The sequence below is a fragment of the Mesoplodon bidens genome (genome assembly GCF_964165515.1).
Source record: "Mesoplodon bidens genome assembly, chromosome: 7".
NCBI lineage: Eukaryota > Metazoa > Chordata > Mammalia > Artiodactyla > Ziphiidae > Mesoplodon > Mesoplodon bidens.
This window is the reverse complement of record NC_138164.1, coordinates 373,506-391,941: the sequence shown is the minus strand read 5'-3', so window position 1 is coordinate 391,941 and position 18,436 is coordinate 373,506. Positions and strand designations below refer to the sequence as shown.

Here is an 18,436-nt window from a genome sequence, read left to right as displayed (position 1 = left end):
GGTTTCATTTTGCAAGCAGTGGGAAGCCACAGAAGGCTTTTAATGAGGAAGATGTGATGAGATTAAATCCACTGAGAGGAACATTCTGGGATGCCTGTGGGGGCGGAATTTGAGTGGGGAAAGATGGAGCATGAGGCTGGCCTGTCAGTAGGTTCTTGAAGCCGGCAAGATGAGGCTGTTTGAGCCTGAACTTGCCAGGTAGCAGGAGATTGGGTGTGGTGCCGCCTTGGGGCCTGGACGGCCGGTCCTCGGGATGCTTCCAGCACCCAGTTCTGACCCAAGGCCAGAGCAGTTATGCTGTTTGTACCCTTGAGAGCTCGGTGAGCCGCTGGGATTACACACACACGTGCTTTCGCCTTTGGTTATTTATTAGAGCTCAGCTTCCCAGCAGCCTGAATTCGGGCCCTGTGGCAAGAACACAGTGAACTTGGAGCTCATCTCTGTCATCACCCATTCAGCTGGTCCCTAAACGAAACCAGCAGAAGCAGAGCAGACAGGTCCTGAGGAAATCCACTGCCCGGGGCCCCTGGTGGGCGCAGGATGCGCACAGGTGACCAGATGCAGCCCAACATGGCTGGATCTGACGGGCTGGAAGGCTGCTCAGGGTGTGGCATCGAGGACCAGGCCTGCACAGAGCACCGGGCCGGGGGTTGGGGCTGGTGGGGGGGGCTTGAGCCGGGGACGCTGTGCCTCAGTTACAGCTGCACTTCCAAGGGGTCTGAACTCTTCCAGGTCTCCTTAGGCTGCCTCTACTCTGACTCTGTCAGGGGGGGAGGGGAAATTAACCACTCCAGTATATGGATGTTTGAACAGAGGAGGGTTTCGGTCACCTGTTTAAAAATGTCTCTATCCCTTAGAGATTTGAGAAATTAGAAGTACTGTCTCTGCTCAGTTATTTTAAAAACAGTAGGACTGGGCTTCCCTGGTGGCACAGTGGTAGAGAGTCCGCCTGTCGATGCAGGGGACACGGGTTCGTGCCCCGGTCCGGGAAGATCCCACATGCCGCGGAGCGTCTGTGCCCGTGAGCCATGGCCGCTGAGCCTGCGTGTCCGGAGCCTGTGCTCCGCAATGGGAGAGGCCACAGCAGTGAGAGGCCCGCGTACCGCAAATAAATAAATAAATAAATATACAACAGTAGGACTTCTCCAAAACACTTCCCTGTAAACTATCTCCTGGTCTTCACAGGGGGGGTCCCTGCACGAACAGATACCCAGGAGGTTACACCCAAGAGGTGTTTGTTGTGTTAATTTATCGAAATTGAATTGCAGGACAGCCCTGCTGAAAACTGGTGCTGCTGGTGCCTCGAGGCTGGGCTCTGGAGTCACCCTCCCCTGACCTTTGATTGCCAGCTTTGCCACCAACTGCGGCTTAAAGCAAAATCACTTAAATTCTGCCTGTTTCCTCTTGTAAATTGGAGAGAATAAAAGTTCCTCTCTCATAGGATAGCTGGTGAATCAAGTGAGAGAATCCACACAAAGGGCTCCTGGACTATAAGAGGAAGAAGATTGTCATCCCCTTGATCCAGGTTTGTCCCGGGGGGTTGGGAGGCTGGTGCCAGGCACCTCCTGGGCAGGTGTGGTAGGAGGCCTGGACGAGGGGGCTGCTCAGCTGCAGAGCTGGGGGTGGGCATGGCTTGCTGATGAGCAGGGACCCTCATCCCGTCCTCAGAGTTTAGGGAGAACCGGGGCTCCACAGAGAAACCCCAAGGGGCAGCTGTGACCTGGTGGTCGGGAATCAGGCTTTGTCAGCGCCCTCTGTTCTTCCAGCAGGGGTTCACGATGCTGAGGTTCTTGGTGGAGAATCGCGGGCGAGTCCACTACGGGACTAATATCGACGACCAGCGCAAAGGTGGGTCACAGCACACGCGTGGCTGTCCCTTCTCCACAGCAGCACCTGCAAGTCACGGAGGCTGATGCCATAGGTGGGGCCATGGGGGCCCATCGGGGGGAGGTGGGTCCCGGAGGCCACTGGACGGAGATGGGGTCATGGAAGCCACCGGAGGGAGGTGGGTCATGGAGGCCATTGGAGGGAGGTGGGTCCCGGAGGCCAATGGACGGAGGTGGGGTCATGGAGGCCACTGGAGGGAGGTGGGGTCATGGAGGCCACTGGAGGGGGGTAGGTCATGGAGGCCACTGGACGGAGATGGGGTCATGGAAGCCACTGGAGGGAGGTGGGTCCTGGAGGCCACTGGACAGAGATGGGGTCATGGAAGCCACTGGAGGGAGGTGGGTCATGGAGGCCACTGGATGGAGGTAGGGTCCCGGAGGCCACTGGAGTGAGGTGGGGTCATGGAGGCCACTGGAGAGGTGGGGTCATGGAGGCCCCTGGAGGCATGGAGGCCCCTTGGAGGGAGGTGGCGTAGGACCCGTGCCTTCTTGGTTCTTCGCACTGAATTTTGATCCACCTTGGAAACCTCCTGGTGACCTCATTTGTGGTGGGGAGGAGGACACAGGATGTACATGAACAGCATGTTCTTGGTGGCCCTCCCCGCTGGGAGTACCCCACCGGCTCTCTAAACCTCCTCTGCTTGAACTTGCCTCTTTCTTATTTATCAAAATGTGGGTGGTTTTATGTAAGTTATGAAATAGGGCCTCGGACAATAAATCCTACCCTGGCGGAAGCCTGGTGGCCTCCTAGCTCTCATGGCTGTTTGCTTTTGTCACCTCGGGGAAGTGATGTGGCCCAGCCCCGGGGACTTCCTGTGTCCTGGGGATGTGCCCCTCCAGAAGGGCAGCAGTGTGCTTCCCCTCCCCTCCGCTCCCCTCCCCTGAAAGTCCCCCGGGTTCCTCCCTAGGTCTCAGCTTCTTCCCTAAGGAGCTCGTGGTGCTGGCCGCCCTCGCTTCCTCTGTTCTCCTGGGGGCAGAGGGGATGGCAGCCTGCCCTGTCGCAGGCCCTGCCGGGGGTGTGCAGTCCTGTCCTCTGGAAGGGTTCAGGGTTCACAAGTCACAGACCTCCTCTCCAGAGCCGTGTGCACCCGCTACACCTGCACTTGCAGTTCAGGAGGGTCTGCAGCCCTCTAAACACCTCCCAGCCTGTCTGGGTTCTCAATCTGGCGGCTCAGCAGCTCTGTGACTGAGAGGATGCAGGACACCCAGTGGGTCCCACCCCGAGGTGCTGGGAAGTCACCGTTCAAGTGTGTGCAGTGCCTTAGCCTTGGGCGTCCCGGCCACGGTGCTGTGTGTTCACAATTTAAATACTTAAAAAAAACCCTTTAATGCTGGCTTGTGTAGAAGATTTCTGGCTGAGTTATTAGGTCTGTTTCATCTGGGACTCCACTGAACAGACCTCGAAGCTAGGCTGGAGCCGCTGTGACCTCTCGATCACACGTGTCCTTTTGGCCTCCTTTCATGGTGTTGGAATTCTCAGTCCCCAAAAGGAAGCGTCCCCCTCCCAGGGGCCGGAGGCCGACACTGCCCTCCGGCGCCGCCTTCCCTGTGCACTGTAGGGCCCGGCAGGCGCTGCTCTCACTTGCTCTCATGGCTTTGGGGCTGCACGGAAAGGTTTTATGCGTGGAAAGACCCCCCTAGGGGTGCTGGCCCTTCAGCAGGAGTCCTTTGTTGAACTTTCCAGAAACGTTCTGTGTATGTGCCCAGCCGGCGGGTCAGCCGTCCCCCCACCGTCGGCCTCGCTCAGTGTCTCTGCCTCGTCCCCACAGGTTTAATCGGAAATATCTATCTGAATGATTTTCCCCTGAAAAAGTTCAAAATCTACAGCCTAGATATGAAGAAGAGCTTCTTTCAGGGGTGGGTCCTGCCCTGCGCAGCGTGGGAGCAGCTGGACGGCCTGCAGGGGAGCCAGGAGGCCCGAGGCTGCCCCAGGCTTGGTGCCCGCCCCGCACCCCTCCGCCACGGCCTGAGAACCAGAGCCCGAGCGCTCCCCTGCCCCACCCCCCGGCTGCCACTGCTGTGCCGGTTCACAGGGCGGGGAGGACCTGAGAAGGCGCCCCCCACCCCTCATCTTCTGTCCTGCCCAGAGGTTCCATGCAGACAAGTGGAACCCTGTCCCTGACGTGCCCATGTTCCCTGCTTTCTTCTTGGGGCCACTGTTGGTCTCCCTCTCCCCCGTGACACCTTTGTGAAGCTGGAGTTTGTAGCCCCGCCTGCCAGGTGCTCTGAGCTCCGCTCCTTGGGCCCCCAGCCTGGTGCTTGGCCTCCTGGAGCCCCCATACCACGTGTGCCCGGAGGGTCTCCGTCATGGCCTCCCTGGGTGGGGGAGTGGGTCAGAGCAGAGGGACCACCTGGTGGGCTTCTCAGGTCCGGGCTCCGGTGGTCCAGTCTGAGCCTGGGTGCCCTGCCGGGGCTCAGCGCTAGAGGGAACGGGATCTGGAGCTCCCCTCCCGTTACCGAGCGGCTGTTGGAACGAGTCTGGTCCCTGGGAAGCTGAGAGGAGAGCTCAGGGCCTGTGTGCGCCTCTGCCTCCCGTGTGGCTCCGTGTTCGGTGGTTTATGTGGTCAACTAACACCTCCCCTCCTCTGCTTAAAGGGCTGGGAGAAGGGGGTTGTATTCATCAACGGCCAGAACCTTAGACGCTACTGGAACATCGGGCCCCAGGAGACCCTTTACCTCCCAGGTGCCTGGTTGGACCAAGGCCTCAACCAGGTGGGAGCACTTTTCCTGAGACCCCTTCTCATCCCTGCCCTCCCTGTATCACGGTGTTTCTCCGGGGGCCCTTGGCGGGCAGGAGAGGACAGAAGTTCTGAGCGGGCCCGATCTGGCTCCGAGACAGACTGGCCGTGTCCCCCACGTCACTGTCTTCGAGGAGAAGATGGCGGGTCCGGTGATACAGTTCACGGAAACACCCTACCTGGGCCGGCACCAGTATGTGAACTGAGCAGCCCCCAGGCCTCCTGGCGGGCCAGCCTGGTGCTGCTCCCTCTGTCCTTCCCCTCGGCAGCCAGGCCTTGGCCCTGCCCACGGCTGCAGTCCAGACCCTCCCCTGCAGAACCGGAGAAGTGAGTTGGGGGTGAGGGAGGGCCCCTCCCCGAAGAGCTTCCGGGCCCTGTGGCTGCTGCCGTCCGCCTTCGCTGCTGCTCCCGCGGGCGGGATGGAGGGTCTGGCTGGGACTGTCCCCCGGGGGGGTGAGTGGGGCACAGCTCCTGGACAGTCTGCTCTGAGTGTCCCTGTGGGCCCTGTTTCTGAGCTGGGGGGCCCGTCACCATTTGCGGAGGGTGGGGGCACCTGGGCCAGCCTTCTCCGCCATCCAGGGAGGAAGTCGGTCCGGTGGAGGGACCCCGCCCCCCTGCCACCCCACTCGGATCGCCTCTGACGGTCAGGAACGCTGGGCCTTACCTCCCAAGACAGCGTGTTTCCCTCTCATTCCGCGAGGGGCAGTGTCAGCCCAGGAGGAGAGGCAGCTGCTCCGGAGGGTCCAGGAGGCCGTGGGCAGAAGGTGCGGCCGCAGGGGCTTGGGCAGGAGTGTTGGGGTCCTGGGGCCCCCGCCCTGGGCCAGGCGGCGGGGGAGGGGCAGCCTTCCTTCCAGTTGTCCGTCCAGACCCCGGACAAGCCCCCACGGGATGAGTCCCGCGTTTGGGCTCAGATTCGCTGCCTTGAATTGAGGTAAAGCCACAGAGTTGCATCTGATCCTCCTTGGTGGTGTTTCTCTGATGCCGCTTGTGCCAGGCACACGGCTAGCCCGGCTGTCACCGTGTCGACGAAGACTCGGCCGTTCCGGTGTGCTGGGCAGGGTGGGGCCGTGTTGGGTGGCCAGAAGCGGCATGTGCGCTGGCCACAGTGCTGAGTATGCCTCCCCAGCGACGTCTGGATCCTCTTGCCACAAACGGACGATCTCCAATCATAGTCCAAGTGGAAGAGCAGATTCCTCCGGGAGTGGGGACCGGGTGGGGAACAGCAGGCTGAGAGCTTCCCAGCAGCGCCCTCCTCCCCACGGCCGAGAGCCCATGCTTGGCTTAGGAGGGGTCTGCACGGGGGCAGTGGTGCGCAGCCCCTGGGCCGAAGAGTGGATCCGGGTCAAGGGCAGAGGGTAACAGGGGGCTGGGCCCAAGGGTCCCACTGGGGGCAGAGAAGTGGAGCTTATTGAAGCAAACCTGGTGGACCATGGCTGGGGGTCCCAGTCCCTGATCTTGTCCAAACTCACCAGCTCTTCCTGTGCCGCCTTGAACGGGGAGCCCGGGGCTGGGCGGTGAGAGCGGGCTCTGTGGACGGGGCCAGCCTGGGCGCCGAGCCACCCTGCCTGGCTTATGCTGCGTCCCACGAAGCGCGTGGGGGGCTTCTGCTGGGGAGTGTGCACGGAGCTGGGGTTTGGAAGACTCAGGGTGACGCCGTCTGTGTGATGAAGAGTCCCCTGGCGTTGCTTTTCTGCACCCACCTGCTCGCAGACGCGCGGCCCTTCCTGGGTGAGGTCCCTGGGCCAACCTCCCTGCCCAGTGACCCCAGCTTCCTGTCCAAGCACCTTGGCGGGGAGTGCCCTCCTCATCACCCCGGCCTCTAAGTGCTGGGCGTCTCAGGCTGTTCCCAGGCCACCTCTGCCCTCACTCGGTGTGGAGGCCTCGCCCACGGGCCTTGGCAGCAGTCTCCATACTTGTTCTCTCCCACATTCATCCCCGTTGGGGCTCCAGGCACCACCGTCCACTCACCTCTCCTGTGAGTGTAACAAGCACATGACCCCAAACTTACTGTCACGTTGTCCTCTGCAGTCTGCCTGGAGCAGTGAGTGGACACACTTCTGTTCTGTCTTGGTTACTCGTGGCTGTACTTGCACCTCACGTCCAGCCCATCAGCAAACCCCTGACCCGCGTCCAGAGCCCGCCCGCTGCCCTCTCGTCAGGGCTGCACCTCGTCCGACTCACCGTTGTCTCGGGCCGCCTGCCCGTGTCCTGTCTGTTGGCAACACAGGAAGCGAGCGATTCTTCTAAAAGGCCGGTTAGACTGGGTCCGTCCTCTGCTCCAAACCCTCCGACAGCCTCTCTTTCACTCCCTAGCTGCAAGCTTCGCCCTGGTTCCAGAGCAGAGTGTCTGTGCCCCCTGCTCCCACGTGGGACCCCCCCACCTCAGCCCCCAGTCAGCTGCCCTCAGTGGCCTGTTAGCTAAGCGCTGCCCCGCGGGGGGAGCTTCTCTTTCCTGGACCCAGTTCTCTGCACATCTGCTCGGAGGCCACCTGGCCAGGGAGGCCTTTCTGACGGCCCAGGTCGGGTGCCAGTAGCTCCCCAGCTGCACTCCGCCCCGCTTGCCTCATCTGTCACCTTGGAACTGATGACGGTTGTCGGAGCACCCTGACTCCGAGCACCTGGGTCCTCTCGGGAGAAGGCAGCCCCGGGCAGGCAGGGCTTTGGCTTCCACGGCCCTGTCCTGTGCCGGGAACAAGGCGTGTCCCCCCACGGCACCTGATAGTACAGGTTGGATGGTTAAATGAATGAGGAAAAATAAGGCAGGGCTGAGGAGGATTAGGACTGTTAAAAACCATATTTGACTTTTAATTTCAAAACAAATTAAATACAGTTAAATTAAAACAGACCCTTTAGTGCAGCTTGGGGGCTCCACCCTCCCCGCCTCTGTCCTCCGGACTCCGGCCCCCACCTCGCTCCTGTACAGGGGGGAGCAGGGAACAGACTGCGTTTGGAAAACAAACTGTAGCCATGATTCATAGCAAACTCATTCCCAATGAAGGTGAAAGCTGCAGTCCATCAGGGTTATAATTATAAATAAATACACATGCAGCTAAGAGAAGATATTAGGTGAAAACAATAGAACTAGCATCTGTCAAAAAAAAAAAAAAAAAGAGAGGGACCCCTGCTGTCGTTCATTATCAAATTTCCTGAAAACGAGCCCTGGGTTTCGGGCCAAGGTGGCCCAAGCCCAGCCAAGCTGGCCCTGCGTTTGGGGCTGGTCCTGGCGAGTGAGGCAGTGCAGTACCCTGCATGAGTTCACTTGCTCGACGGTGCCCGCCCTCGCCCACCCTCCCTTCCTCGTCACCCACTTAGTTCCCAGGCAACCATGGGTGTGGGACGTCCTGCAGGTGGCTCAGGGCCCTCAGGGACGTGAGCCCTCCTTCGAAGTTTTCGTGACTATCGTGAGGAGTTAAATCCACTTCAAAACAGGCAGCCGATACTCCTCCGTGAATGTTAGGTCGCTGGGCTGCGGTCCACTGCCCACCCACCCATGCACCCAGGAGTGGGCTCTCCATGGCCCGCAGACCCATCCCGTGAGTCTAAGCGGAGTAGGGGCAATTAGCAGTTAAAAGTAAACACCTGTTCAGCGGGCTCAGGCCCTTCCTCCGCCTCCACAGGGGAGGAAAATTGTGCTTCCAACGCTCAGGAGTGTGAGTGGAGACCGGCGGAGGGTCGGCCCCGTCGGGAAGCCAGGGAGACACGCACCTCTCCTCCTGGCTGAGGGCCGTGCACGGTTCCTTCTCTGGGCCGGAGGGGCAGCTGGACATGAGGCCGGCTTGCTCTTCGGGCCCCCGGTTTAGGAAGAAGGGAGGTTTTACTTCCCACTTGGTGTGTAAATCGCATGATTTCCAAAGCAGTGTGTGCTCAGGTATCCTGCCCTCAGGGTCCAAATCATCTCTGCCCCTTTCTGTAAATCCCTCTGCTAATCCAGAGTCCCCCAGCCAGGGGCAGGGAGGAGCCCTGGGACCGCCCGGGCCCCTCCTCTGTCTTCCTGGCCCACCTGCTCCCTTGAGCCCCTGAGGCCTGTGGTTCTCACGGCTCTGGGTTGGGGACTCCTGCCTCCCCAGTCCCAGCCCAGGCGAGGGGCCCGGAGCCCAGTGGGCGTTGGGGAGGTGCCGTGTGGTCTATACCCTGTGCTGCGTCGAGGGCCCACCTCCTTCCTTGCGCTGGGACGAGAGCCGGGGAGGGCGCTCTGCACCCCCCACGAGGTTGAGGTATGGGGAGGGCAGCCCGCTGGCAGCCTGACTCCCTGCACATAGGGCTGGCCGCCTGCCGGGAGCACAGACAGCCTTACGCTCTGCAAGCAGGAGCCAGAGCCGGCCGGAGGGGCTGCATCTCCTCGGAGCAGCTTGTTCCTGATGCCGGGGGTGGGGGCTGCTTGCTGTCTTCCGCAGTCCCTGGCCAGGTGTCCTGTGTGGTCGTGGGGCCTCGAGGGGGAGCCGGGGAGCCCTCTGCTGGACTGCCGGGGTCTTTTGCCCCCTCCCAGCGTGGCATCACTCCTGGGCTTGGGGCCCACGGTGTCTGCCCTGGCTGGCCCTGCCAGGGCAGATGGAACAGAACAACAGGTCTGGGGTTTCTGTGCTTTAGGGTCTCCGTCCTTTGTCCTGGCATCAGGCTGGTGTCTCTGAAGGCCCCAGAGTAGAAAGGAGGGTGACGGCGATTCCACAGGAGTCCGCCTCGGAGGGACCACCCGCGTGGGGAGCACAGGTGGCCAGGAGCAGGTCTGAGAAGGGGGCTCCTGTGAGGGGGAGAAGAATGGGGGAGGCGTGAGGGAGCCGCTGGATCCTGGGCCCCCGAAGCGTCAGCCAGGGGCTCCGCAGAGCCCACCCCCAGGTCCCCACTGAGAGGCCGGGAGCGGGAGAGGCAGGGAGTGATGCTCTGTCCCGACACAGTCTCAGTGGCAGCGACCGAGGTGATGTTCTAAGTTCAGGGGACAAGATAAGCAGACCCCCTGTGGTCCCTTGTGGGCAGGGCCATTGCCCAGGTAATACAGAAGCTGCAGCCTGACTCCAAGGCCAGAGGACAGAGGTGTGTCCCACTGTCTGAGCTCCCACCTCTGATGAGATCACAGAGAAGCTCACAGAAAATTCCTGGCTTTGCCAATCACCTGGCACAATTCACTTCAGCTTTACTCAACCTCATTCCTTTGCCTCTAAAACACAGATAGAGCCTGTGACCTACTGCAATAGAGGATTTCAACCAAATAAAGGGACTTCCCTGGCAGTCCAGTGGTTAGGACTCTGAGCTTCCACTGCAGGGGGCATAGGTTTGATCCCTGGTTGGGGAACTAGGATCCTGCATGCTGTGTGGCTCGGCCAAAAAAAATCAAACAAATAAAAATAGCAACACTTAGGCAGGACTTATTATGTGCCAGACTGTTCCTGGTGCCTCAACAACCCATTCTGCAGATGAAGAAACTGAGGCCTGCAGAAAGAAAGGTCAAACCGAGGAAAGTGGTAGCTTGGGAGTCAGGCCAGGCTCCTCGGTCCACACTTTCACCAGGACGGAGGAGGAACCTGCAGGAGACAGAGCCTGGGCCGGTCCACACAGCAGCGCCTCGTAAGGGGACCGCCTGGTGGCCAGGATAACAGTGGTGATGACAGGGAGCTGTCACCAGGCGGTGCCTGGGAGGTGAGGCCTTCCAAGCAGCTGCTGGTAGAACCACCCAGCCATGGGGGGAGGCTGGCTCCTGTCGGCTTCAGCTATGCCTCCTCCACTCCATGGGGCATTTGCTCTGACCTTCACGATCAAAGACTAAGAGGAAAAGCCTTGGCAGATTTACTCTGCATCCAAGCTTGGGTGGCCCGCCCGGTGCGTCACCTGCCTGCATCCCCCTACCTGTGTCCTGGGGCTCAGATCTCCACCATGGGGTCAGTGAAGCCTTTTTTCCCCTCGTTCACCAGCACCGGCTTCTCAGTCCGTGTGTGCCAGACCAGGATCTGTGTGTTCAGAGACACGAGACCACATGGGGCAGGCCCCTGACCCCACCCTCCCACCCCGGCCCCCCCTCCTTCTGCCCTCGTTCCAGCAAGATTCTCTCCACTGTTCTTCATTTCTACCTACCCCCTCGTTCTCGCTTTTTGTACACAGGCTGCATTCAAAATATCTGTTGGAAACAGAAAGTCTACAGCTACAGAAAAGAGACAAACAGGTCTCAAGATTTCCTCTTGTTTCTCATCCTCCCCTGCATTTCTTGATGGGTCCAGAGGGAGAGAGAGTCCTGGGACCTTCAGCTCAGCTAAGTGACAGCCCAGGCCCTGGCTGGAGAAGTCCAAACTAGAAGCAGCATGTGTATGTGTGTGTGTGTGTGTGTGTACGTACATGTGCATGCATGTGCGTGCATGAACACATGTTTATGTGTGCCTGTGCTGTGCATATGTACGCCCATGTTCCATGCATGCGTGCATGTGTGCACATGCATATGTATATGTGCGCTCGTCTGTGCATGTGTGTGCACACATGGAGGTGGGTCTGGCAGGAGGGTCGTGGAGCCCAGCTGCTTCGAGGTGAGGGAGGGATTCAGTCCTGGGCTCTGCCTCGCTGGCCGCCCCTCCCTGCTCCCCCACCTGCCATCACCGTGGCTCCTGAAGGGCGATAAACTGCCGTCTTGGGAGGCTGGTTCTCCTTCGCAGGCTGTTTGGGGCCCTGTTTCCTTCTCCCTGATCTAGAGGGAGGGCGTTGTGGGCTGGAGAAAGCTTGCATTACAGCTGTCAGCTCTGCTGAGGGTCTTACCTTCGTGCAGTTGGCTGCCTTGGGCTCCAGCTCACTGAGGGTGACAAGTTCTCGCAGGAGGCTGCTTTCCTGGTAGCCCCCCTTCACGCCACGCAGCTTGAAGTAGGCCTGGCTGCGCTGCAGAATGAGCCTCAGGTTGACCGCAAATCCCGCCATGTCTATTGCAAATGGCCGGTGGGGGTCGAACACGGTCTTCCAGCCGACCACCTTCCCGGCCCCGTTGACCCTCGGGGCCTCGTACCGAAGGCCGCCGACGAAGGCTACGGGCCACACGGACACCCGCCTGGTGCTGCGCATCTACAGAAGGAGAAGAGTCAGGGCGCCCGGGCAGGGATGGGAGTCGGGGCACCCGGGCTGCTTGGGGTGGGCATCCGCGGAGGAGCATGCCTGGGCTGTGGGCAAGGCCACTCCTCCAACCAGATGATACTCACCTTGTCATGTGACCTGCCCTCCCTGTCCTTTGCTGCAAAACTTCTCTGTCTCCCCAGTTTAGAGTCTGAAATGACTCCTTGCCTTCCCCCCCACTGTCGTGACTCCCAGACCCGGAGGACACTCAGAGTCGACAGGGAACCCCCTTTCCCCGTCTCCCCACTGGAAGCCCTCGTGCAGACAGTGCCTGGAGGCCAGGGCTACGGCCGACGCCGATCTCCTCCCCCTTCGCCAGCGGGGGCTGAAGGCTGCGCCGGGTTCCCCACCCTCCCCGGGTCCCCATACTTCCAGGGAGCGCACCTCCTCGAAGAGCTCCAGGCTGTAGGTGTTGTCGTCGTCCGCGAAGTACACGACGCCGGGCTGGCTGGAGTTGCGCGGGAAGGTCTCACGCAGCCAGCGCAGGGCCAGGTTGCGCTGCATGGTGCCCCGCGGGATGCGCGGGTCGCGCGCGTCCCCGCGCAGCTTGTAGTTGCGCGGCGTCTCCACGTGCAGGTGCGTGTAGTTGAGGCCGGTGTCCCGCAGGAGGCGCGCGGTCAGCGGCGTGCGGCGCGGCGCGTCCTCCACCACCAGCCAGTGCAGGTTGGGCACGTGCAGCAGTGTGTTGGCCAAGCGCGTCAGCTCAGCCTTCTGTACCGGGCGGCTGTAGGTGGGCGTCACCACGTGGATGGTGGGCAGCGTGTCGGACCAGGGCGGCGGCCGCGTGTACACGTACTCGGTGCGCACCACCTCTACGATGTCGCGGTCGGACATGCAGTACTCCCTGGGGTCCGCGCCGGGTGGCGCCTCGCGCCGGGGGTCGCTGCTGTCATCTGCGGGTTGGAGGGGGGCGGGGTGTGGGCGGCTCCGCTGCAGGTACCTCGGCCCCCCCGCCCCGTGCAGCTCTCCTCTGCTCCACCCGCGGGAACGTCAGCGCACCCCTGCCTGGGGCCCTGTGGGCTGAAGCTGGCGGCCAAGGCTGCTTGCCTGACATCCTCCCCGACACGACACAGAAATACCTCTCCCTCCTTCTCGCATTTGACAGCTCTGTAGCTATTTGAGGGCAGCTGGCCAAATTCCAAGATTGCATCCGCGGTGCCCAACTGTGCTGGGTTTTACATGACAAAGTGTCCTGTCCTCACCCCCCTATGCCCTTCTCACCTGGCTGGAGCTGACTGCACTGCCCCGCACAGGCTGGGGCTGCAGAGCCCCGGGCACCGCCTGCCACGCCCGAGGGCAGTGTTACTGCTGTCGTGGCTACAGCACACTGTGGACCCGGGAGTCTGCGGTTACCTCGCCCCGATTTTTCACAAACCCTGGAGTCAAGCAGGGCTTACTTAATCCAGCTCCTGAATCTTGGTGCAGCATTTGATACTTAACTACTGCATTTTGTTCTAGGGTGTTGCCCATAGCTGGCAAGATAATTTTGAATCCTGTGCCTGTTATTTCTGTCTCTATTCCCACATTTGGGCAGAGGGGCCCGGTGGAGACCCATCTCAGCTCTTCTGGGGTTTGGTGTCTGTCTCCTGATCTGCACTTTCCGGTCACGCCCTGTCAGCCACCTGGGACCCTACCTGTCCCCACACCCAGCCATGTGTGCCCACATGTCCCCAGGGACCTCAGGAGAGGCGTGTGTGAAACCTGGCAGAGGCCTGGCCTCTGTGGCACACTCACAGGGGTGAGAGCCCCTCTCTCCGGAAGGCACCCTGCGCCCGCTGGGGCGGCTCTAATGACCAAGCTCACTCTTGCATCCTGGACATTCTCCCCATGGGCAAACCCAGCAGTCCTCTCATGAGAGGAAATCAGCCTATGGGTATTTTTTTTTTAATGGTGATGATTCATATCTTAAAAAAAAACTTTTTATTTACTTTTTAAAAATTATTTATGGGGCTTCCCTGGTGGCGCAGTGGTTGAGAGTCCGCCTGCCGATGCAGGGGACATGGGTTCGTGCCCCGGTCAGGGAAGATCCCACATGCTGCAGAGCGGCTGGGCCCGTGAGCCATGGCCGCTAAGCCTGCGCGTCCGGAGCCTGTGCTCTGCAATGGGAGAGGCCACAGCAGTGAGAGGCCCGCGTACCGCAAAAAAAAAACAAAACAAAGTAGAACATTTAGCCCTGCTCCCTTCTCAATGCCACCAAAGTATCAATAAAGTCATTAAAAAAAAAATTATTTATGTATTTAGCCTGCGTTGGGTCTTTGTTGCTGCGCGCTGGCTTTCTCTAGTTGCAGTGAGCAGGGGCTACCCTTCACTGTGGTGCGTGGGCTTCTCATTGTGGTGGCTTCTCTTGTTGCAGAGTGTGAGGGGCTCTATAGGGTGCTCGGGCTTCACTAGTTGTGGCACGCGGGCTCAGTGGTTGTGGCTCGCGGGCTCTAGAGTGCAGGCTCAATAGTTGTGGCGCATAGGCTTAGTTGCTCCGCGGCATGTGGGATCTTCCCGGACCAGGGCTCGAACCCATGTCCCCCGCACTGGCAGGCGGATTCGTAACCACTGTGCCACCAGGGAAGCCCCCACGGGTATGCTCGTTCTTAAAGAGTCCCGTCTCTCTGAGGTGTGTCTTCCTGTTCGAAGGACTGTGGGCCCCTCACTGCTCTCACACCATCTCAGCAGGAGGTGGCAAGCGTCAGAGGACAGACCTAGGGATCCGAGTGCCTGGGCTCAGACCCTGCACCACTCTGCACTAACCATACGGCCGTGAGCAGGGTGCTTGGCTTCTGGTGCCTCAGTTTTAGAAACTGCAAAATGGAGCCAACACCTGCATCTCCTTTATCAAGTTGCATGTGGGTTAAAGGGCTCGGAACTCTGCCCCGAGGCTCACCATCTCTGGTAAGCGGCCCTGTTCCTCAAGGATTCTTCCAACTATGGAAAGGATGGCGTGAGTGGTTACCTGCAGGGGGCGAAGTGGAGTCCAGCCAGCTGCCGCCCCCTCCCTCCTTCCCACAGTTCTTGTTAGCCTGTGGTGTGGGTGCTAGCGTGGGGTTGGAGGCTGGGCGCCGAGCGGGGGGACACACAGGCTCCCGGCTCTCAGGGAGCTCCCAAAGGCCAACAAGACGCCCACGACGAGACACACAGTGGCAGTGGGAGCCTGCGCCCGGGCCGTGGGTGCAGGGTCGGGAGACTAGCACAGATGCAGGCAGCCAAGGGCACTTGCAGGAGTTTTGGGTCAGACTGTGAAAGACAACAAGCTTGAGGAGAGCAGCTTCTGACCAGGGTGTAAGTAAAGATTCGTTTATCCTGCCATGAGTAAAGTTTTGGAAACCAAGGCCCGCGGAGGACATTGAGAGTCACTCCCCCTCCCTGTCTCTTTCCGCAGCTCAAATCACCCCCCGCCGGCGGGTCTGTGCCCTGGTACTTGTCCGTGCCTACAACAGGGCTGGGTCAGGGCTTCTGCCGCCTTTGGGTCCTAAGGCCTCCCTAACTTCCTTTGCTGCAGCCTTCGTTCTGTCTGTCTTGGCTGCTCTGGGGAGAGCGGACGCCAGTTCCCCGTCCTCAGGCAGGAAAGGCAGTGCTGAGCGAAGCAGCCTGGCGTCTCTGACCACAGAGCTCTGCCAAGAATGGAAGCCACGTGGTATTATGTCCCCTTACATGTGGTAAATGTAGTAATGTGTTGTTGGGTGACAACTCTAAAATGATAAGCGCCAGGGACTTCCCTGGCGGTCCAGGGGTTAGGACTCGGCACTTTCACTGCCAGGCCCCGGGTTCAATCCCTGGTAGGGGAACTAAGATCCATCCCACAGGCCCAGCAGCATGGCTAGGAAAAAAAAAAAAAAAAAAAAAAAGTAAGCACCAAGGAGAGGTGCTGGATTGGGAGGAGGACAGCTCCAGGTGCCCCAGCAGGCAGTGGGCATGTGGCCATCTTCCGCCTGGCCCTTCCTCACAGAAGCCTCAGGACCCACTGGGGCCAAGCAGGCCCCGATGTGTAACTGTGGAGCAGCACAGCTTCAGACTGTGGCCCTTGGCCCTGCCTGCACCCAAATCACTGATCCCCAGCATCCCCCCCACCCACCCCAGCCCTGTCAGCTTTCTCCCTGGGACGGGCCTGGGCACCTCTGTGTTTCATCAGGCTCCCCAGGCTCCCATGGGAGAAGGGCTCGAACAGAGAGGGGAGTGTGGGCCTGGAGACTGGCGGTGAGGGGCAGGCGCGGGGGAGGGGCACGTGTACGGGTTTGGAGCATAGGGGGCCCTGGTGTGAGAGGGGAAAGCTCTGGGCGGGGAGCCAGGAGAAGCCAGTTCTAATCCGGCTTCGGGGGACGTGCCTCTGTCCAGCCTATTTTCAGCAGGTGGCACTGGATCAGGGCTTCCGGACCAGGAAAAGAGGAGCGAACAACACACTCGCCCTGAAAGGTTTTAAACAACGCAGGCCGGGAATCCTGGCTACCCACCCCTCAGCCCTCCCGGGGTGCACGTCCTGGGAACAGGTGCAGAGTTGGCCCGTGAGTCTGTGCCTGTGTGTGTGGTGTCATCAGAGCCCCAAACGGGCCAAGACCCTCCCCCCACCCCTGAGGGTACGGTCATCAGCCTGGCTCGTCCTCGGTTCCCCAGCTACCGAGCGGGTGAGAGTCAGGACTCCAGAAGCCCTGGCTGTGGTCACGCCATCAGCAAAGCCCGGCAGGCGGGGCCAGGCGGGGGCTCACCCTTGTGTGCGGCGAGCAGGGGCGCGATGGTGCTCTGGTGCCACACGGTGACCAGCAGCGTCCAAGGCAGCACGATGAGGACAATGGCGAGGACGTCCCGTCTCTTCGGCATCTCCAAGGCTGGCTGGGCCCACAGCTCCTCGTTACCTGAGCGACGGCAGCGGACGGCGGCGAGCACAGGGGAGAAAAGAACAGGAATGGGCTGGGTGGGCCAGGCACGGGGCAGCGGGAAGCTGAATGCTGGCCAGCAGGCCTGGCCACGCTCACAACCCACCCATTGCCGAAGCAGGTCTGCGGAGTCCGGCCCTACCGGAGTCTGGTGGGTGTTGCCTTCTGGGGTGGGTCAGGAACCCTGCGGGGTGGACACCTGCAAGAGAGAGCAAAGGTGGCGGCCAGAGACCTGGGCAGAACGGGGCCCCGCTGGCCAGCTCGGGACGCACAGCATCGTGTTTTCAGGGTGGAGCCTGGCTTCTGCCAGTCCGTGGGGTGCGGCCAGCCTCTGTCCTCACAGATGGTGGTGGGTGCTGCCCACTCAGGGTTCAGACACACCTGCCTGGGTTTAACCCCAACTCACTTCTGTGCCTCAGTTTTCTCATCTATGAAATGGGCACCTTCAGGACCTACTTCCCAAGGCTTCTGGGAATTAAATGCGTTAACACCCGTGGAGCCCATGGGCCGGCACCAGATGGACACAGCAAGCATCCGGAAGAGCTCCCCTCCAGCCCGGCTGCCCACGTGCCAGGAGACAGGCACGCAGCTTCCGGACCGCCATGGAAACTGACACATCCCAGCGTTCACCTTCCTCCTCACTTCTGAGCTGAGTGCCGTGCAAGATGCAGCTGGGGTCCACAGGGGGAGGCGTTAGGGAGGACAGCCATGGGTGGCCCTGGCCTGTCCCGGTGTGTGGGCCACCCCAGTGCCCAGCACTGGCACACCAAGCCCCCGAGGCCGCTCGCTGCCCACCCAGCCCCAGGCAGACGCACATCCATCTCCCGCGGAGCTGAGCCAGGGCTGAGCAGGATCTGGGCTCCCAATTTGGAGGCAGTGCGTCCTCCTCCTTGCCTGGTCCTCTCCCTGCCAACAGTCCCCGTGCCTGGTGCAAGAAACGTGTTGTCTTCCAGTGACGGGCACTGCGGTCTCCCAGGGTGGCCCCGCTGCCCCTGCCACCCCTGGCTCCACAGCCTCCTTGGAAGCAGATGGTGCACGGCCCACCCCCCCTGCCACCGGAGTTAAACGGTGCAGGCACAGAGCAGAGAATGATCCTGGGGTGCGAGCTGTCTCCTCCACACTCCTTGTCTTGGCCCGAGCAGGTGGGAGCCCAGAGTCCCACCCAGCATGCCTGTCTGGGTCTCTTGTGCTGCATGAGCTCGTGCTACATCCCCGCCCAGCCCCTGCCCTGCTCCAAAGCCACAGGCAGGGCTGCAAAGGGCTGGGTTGGGGCCTCGGTTTGGCGGGGCTGTCTCAGGCCACGTGATGGGGGCCAGAGGCGCTTCCAGCAGGGCTGGCTGGGAGGTCTCCTCTGGTCCTGTGATCTCCCTGGAGCTTTTCCAGGCATCCTGGTCTTGGGGAGGCTCTGGTTCCAGGGGGGAAGCCGTGGGGAGCTGGCCTGCCCTGGCACTCAGGCAGCTGCGCTGGGGCAGCCTCCAGCCTCCGGCACCTGCCCCTCCCTCGGCCGCCCGGGCTGCAGTTCGAGCAAAGAACAGATGGTGGGGAGCATTTGTGGGGCCAGAGACGCACTTGACACTCCACGTTCAGTCTTCCCAACGCCTGGGCCGCAGGCGCTGACCTCGACCCCTTCCACCTGGAGTTTGCAGAGGCCGTGAGGGTCAGCATCTTGTCCAAGTCACCGTCGGCATGCCGTGGAGCCAGACCTGAATCCAGGCCCTTTGGGTCTGAGCTGCACCAGGAGCTCGGGAAGGAGGGTCAGGCCCCAGAGCCCCTTCCGGGAGGCCCCCTGCAGGGCCCAGCACCCCCCTGGGGGGAGCAGGAGGGGGACTAGGAGAGGAAGAGGGGCCGTGGACGCAAGGGCCTTGGAGGGAGGCTC

The 18,436-nt window shown here is 61.0% G+C and overlaps 2 protein-coding genes across 2 annotated transcripts; one reads left to right on the top strand and one right to left on the bottom strand.

The window, feature by feature from the left end:
• Nucleotides 1-540: 540 nt before the first annotated feature.
• Nucleotides 541-4,830, top strand: LOC308620124 (beta-galactosidase-1-like protein 2; the record flags this gene model as incomplete). The annotated part of the gene is given in 8 exon segments (XM_081239439.1): nucleotides 541-649; nucleotides 1,479-1,525; nucleotides 1,770-1,848; nucleotides 3,656-3,743; nucleotides 3,976-4,061; nucleotides 4,064-4,086; nucleotides 4,482-4,598; nucleotides 4,744-4,830. Coding segments are annotated over 8 exon segments (636 nt in total).
• Nucleotides 4,831-9,289: 4,459 nt separating this feature from the next.
• Nucleotides 9,290-16,504, bottom strand: B3GAT1 (beta-1,3-glucuronyltransferase 1; the record flags this gene model as incomplete). Its single annotated transcript, XM_081240789.1, has 5 exons — nucleotides 9,290-9,362; nucleotides 10,463-10,563; nucleotides 11,357-11,653; nucleotides 12,086-12,594; nucleotides 16,393-16,504. 4 exons carry the CDS (start codon nucleotides 16,502-16,504, stop codon nucleotides 10,477-10,479), a joined length of 1,005 nt encoding a protein of 334 aa, XP_081096915.1. The 3' UTR covers nucleotides 9,290-9,362; nucleotides 10,463-10,476.
• Between the last annotated feature and the right edge of the window lie 1,932 nt (nucleotides 16,505-18,436).